This window comes from Berghia stephanieae, chromosome 8 (genome assembly GCF_034508935.2).
Source record: "Berghia stephanieae isolate SIO BIC M18660-M18661 chromosome 8, UCSD_Bste_1.3, whole genome shotgun sequence".
Classification (NCBI taxonomy): domain Eukaryota; kingdom Metazoa; phylum Mollusca; class Gastropoda; order Nudibranchia; family Aeolidiidae; genus Berghia; species Berghia stephanieae.
In genome coordinates, this window is record NC_088367.1 from 1,713,551 (window position 1) to 1,715,129 (window position 1,579).

At 37.1% G+C, this 1,579-nt stretch overlaps 1 protein-coding gene across 1 annotated transcript in view; it reads left to right on the forward strand.

Moving 5' to 3' along the window:
- The window catches only part of LOC144978006 (uncharacterized), a 63,788-nt gene extending 62,424 nt beyond the window's left edge, over positions 1 to 1,364 (forward strand). Inside the window, exon 6 of the mRNA XM_078923420.1 lies at positions 1,052 to 1,364. Coding sequence (XP_078779546.1) covers positions 1,052 to 1,267 — 216 coding nt within the window. The 3' untranslated portion in view covers positions 1,268 to 1,364. The remainder of the gene's footprint in view (positions 1 to 1,051) is intronic.
- Positions 1,365 to 1,579: the final 215 nt, after the last annotated feature.

Here is a 1,579-nt window from a genome sequence, read left to right on the forward strand (position 1 = left end):
AACGATGATGTGCGTTTAGACAAAATGCTGACAACATCCACCGGCCGGGTATATAGATAATATGAAGTTAATTGACGTCATTGAGATCTTTGTTATTGCTTTTTTTTTTCATCCGCGTTTATGAGTACTTCTCACTAAACTGTGTTAACCAGACTATAAACGTTCAATGTTACACATAGTTTTGTGTGTTGGTCCGTTATACTTCCGGATGGCAATGTTGTGAGCTTCTTAGCCAAGCGCATACTCTCTATAAACGTTCAAGGTTACGCAAAGTTTTGTGTATTGGTCCGTTATACTTCCGGATGGCAATGTTGTGAGCTTCTTAGCCAAGCGCACACGACTATTTAGAGTGAGAACTCCTACTCATAAAATGGCTGACTAAAAACAATAACAAAGACCTGAATGACGTCAAATTCGTTCCTTCTATAAACATAAATAATTAATTCATGTTTTGTTTTGTTTTGTTGTTGTTGTTTTTTCTCCCCACTGGGTGGAGTTCCTGACCTCCCATAGTGCGCAGGGAGGTACATACTGTGTCTTCTATCCCCTTATATCTGTTTTTCAACATGCTTTCTGTCTTTGTCTTGGAATGAGATTACTTGGTTTTGTCCTGGCCTTGGCCGGATACCCTGGCTGTAAATGAAATAGTCAAATTAGGTATAGTTAGTTTTCGGAGATGACTTTTTTCTTTGTAAATCATCTCTCTGTTATGTACTGTATTATTTTGCCTTGACATATGTATGATTTGTAAACAATTGAGTGTGTTGCTCTTGGCAGGGACCTGTGCTTGTGTCTGGATGAGACATTTTGTGATCTCAGACTTAAGTACATTGACAGTGTACTCTTGGAATCTACATCTGTTTCATATTTGAACCAATTCCCCTTTGTCTTACCTTTTCTTGGATGCTTTAACTGTAATTCTATAACTTTTTACTACCCCATTTTCTTCCTTTTTCCTGACGCTGATAATATGACCTAAATGTGTTGCAAGCGCCGTAATATCCTTTAAAATTTTGAAATAATTAATAAATAAAACCCCCTTTCTCCCCAGGTTCGAATCCTGTCGGACACCGTAAACAACACGACTCACCAAGATTACATGGAACACTCTGTAACGTTGAGTCTCCTGTTTCTGGCCCCGCTCCTAAATCCCTTCGTCTACGGCCTGTTCAACAAGGGCTTCCGGGACACGTTGATATGTATGGTGACCTGCAAGAAGAAGGAAGCTGGGGTCATTTCCACAATTAGTAGAAACAACCCGTCTTGACCACGAATTTGATTTAAATACATTTTTTTTTCTTTTTTTTTTCTGACGAGATGGTGTTGTTGTGGAAATAAAGATTGAATTCCGAGTTAACATCTGCTGGCGGTGATATATATATATATATATATATATATATATATATATATATATATATATATATATATATATATATATATATATATATATAAACTAGAACATTTATATTGCGCAATATCCACTAAGCGTGTTCAAAGCGTTTTACAAGGGTGACCCTGACCAACAGCATTACGTAGATAGTTCGAAGATGACGTCACTCGGGTCTTTGTTATTGTTTTT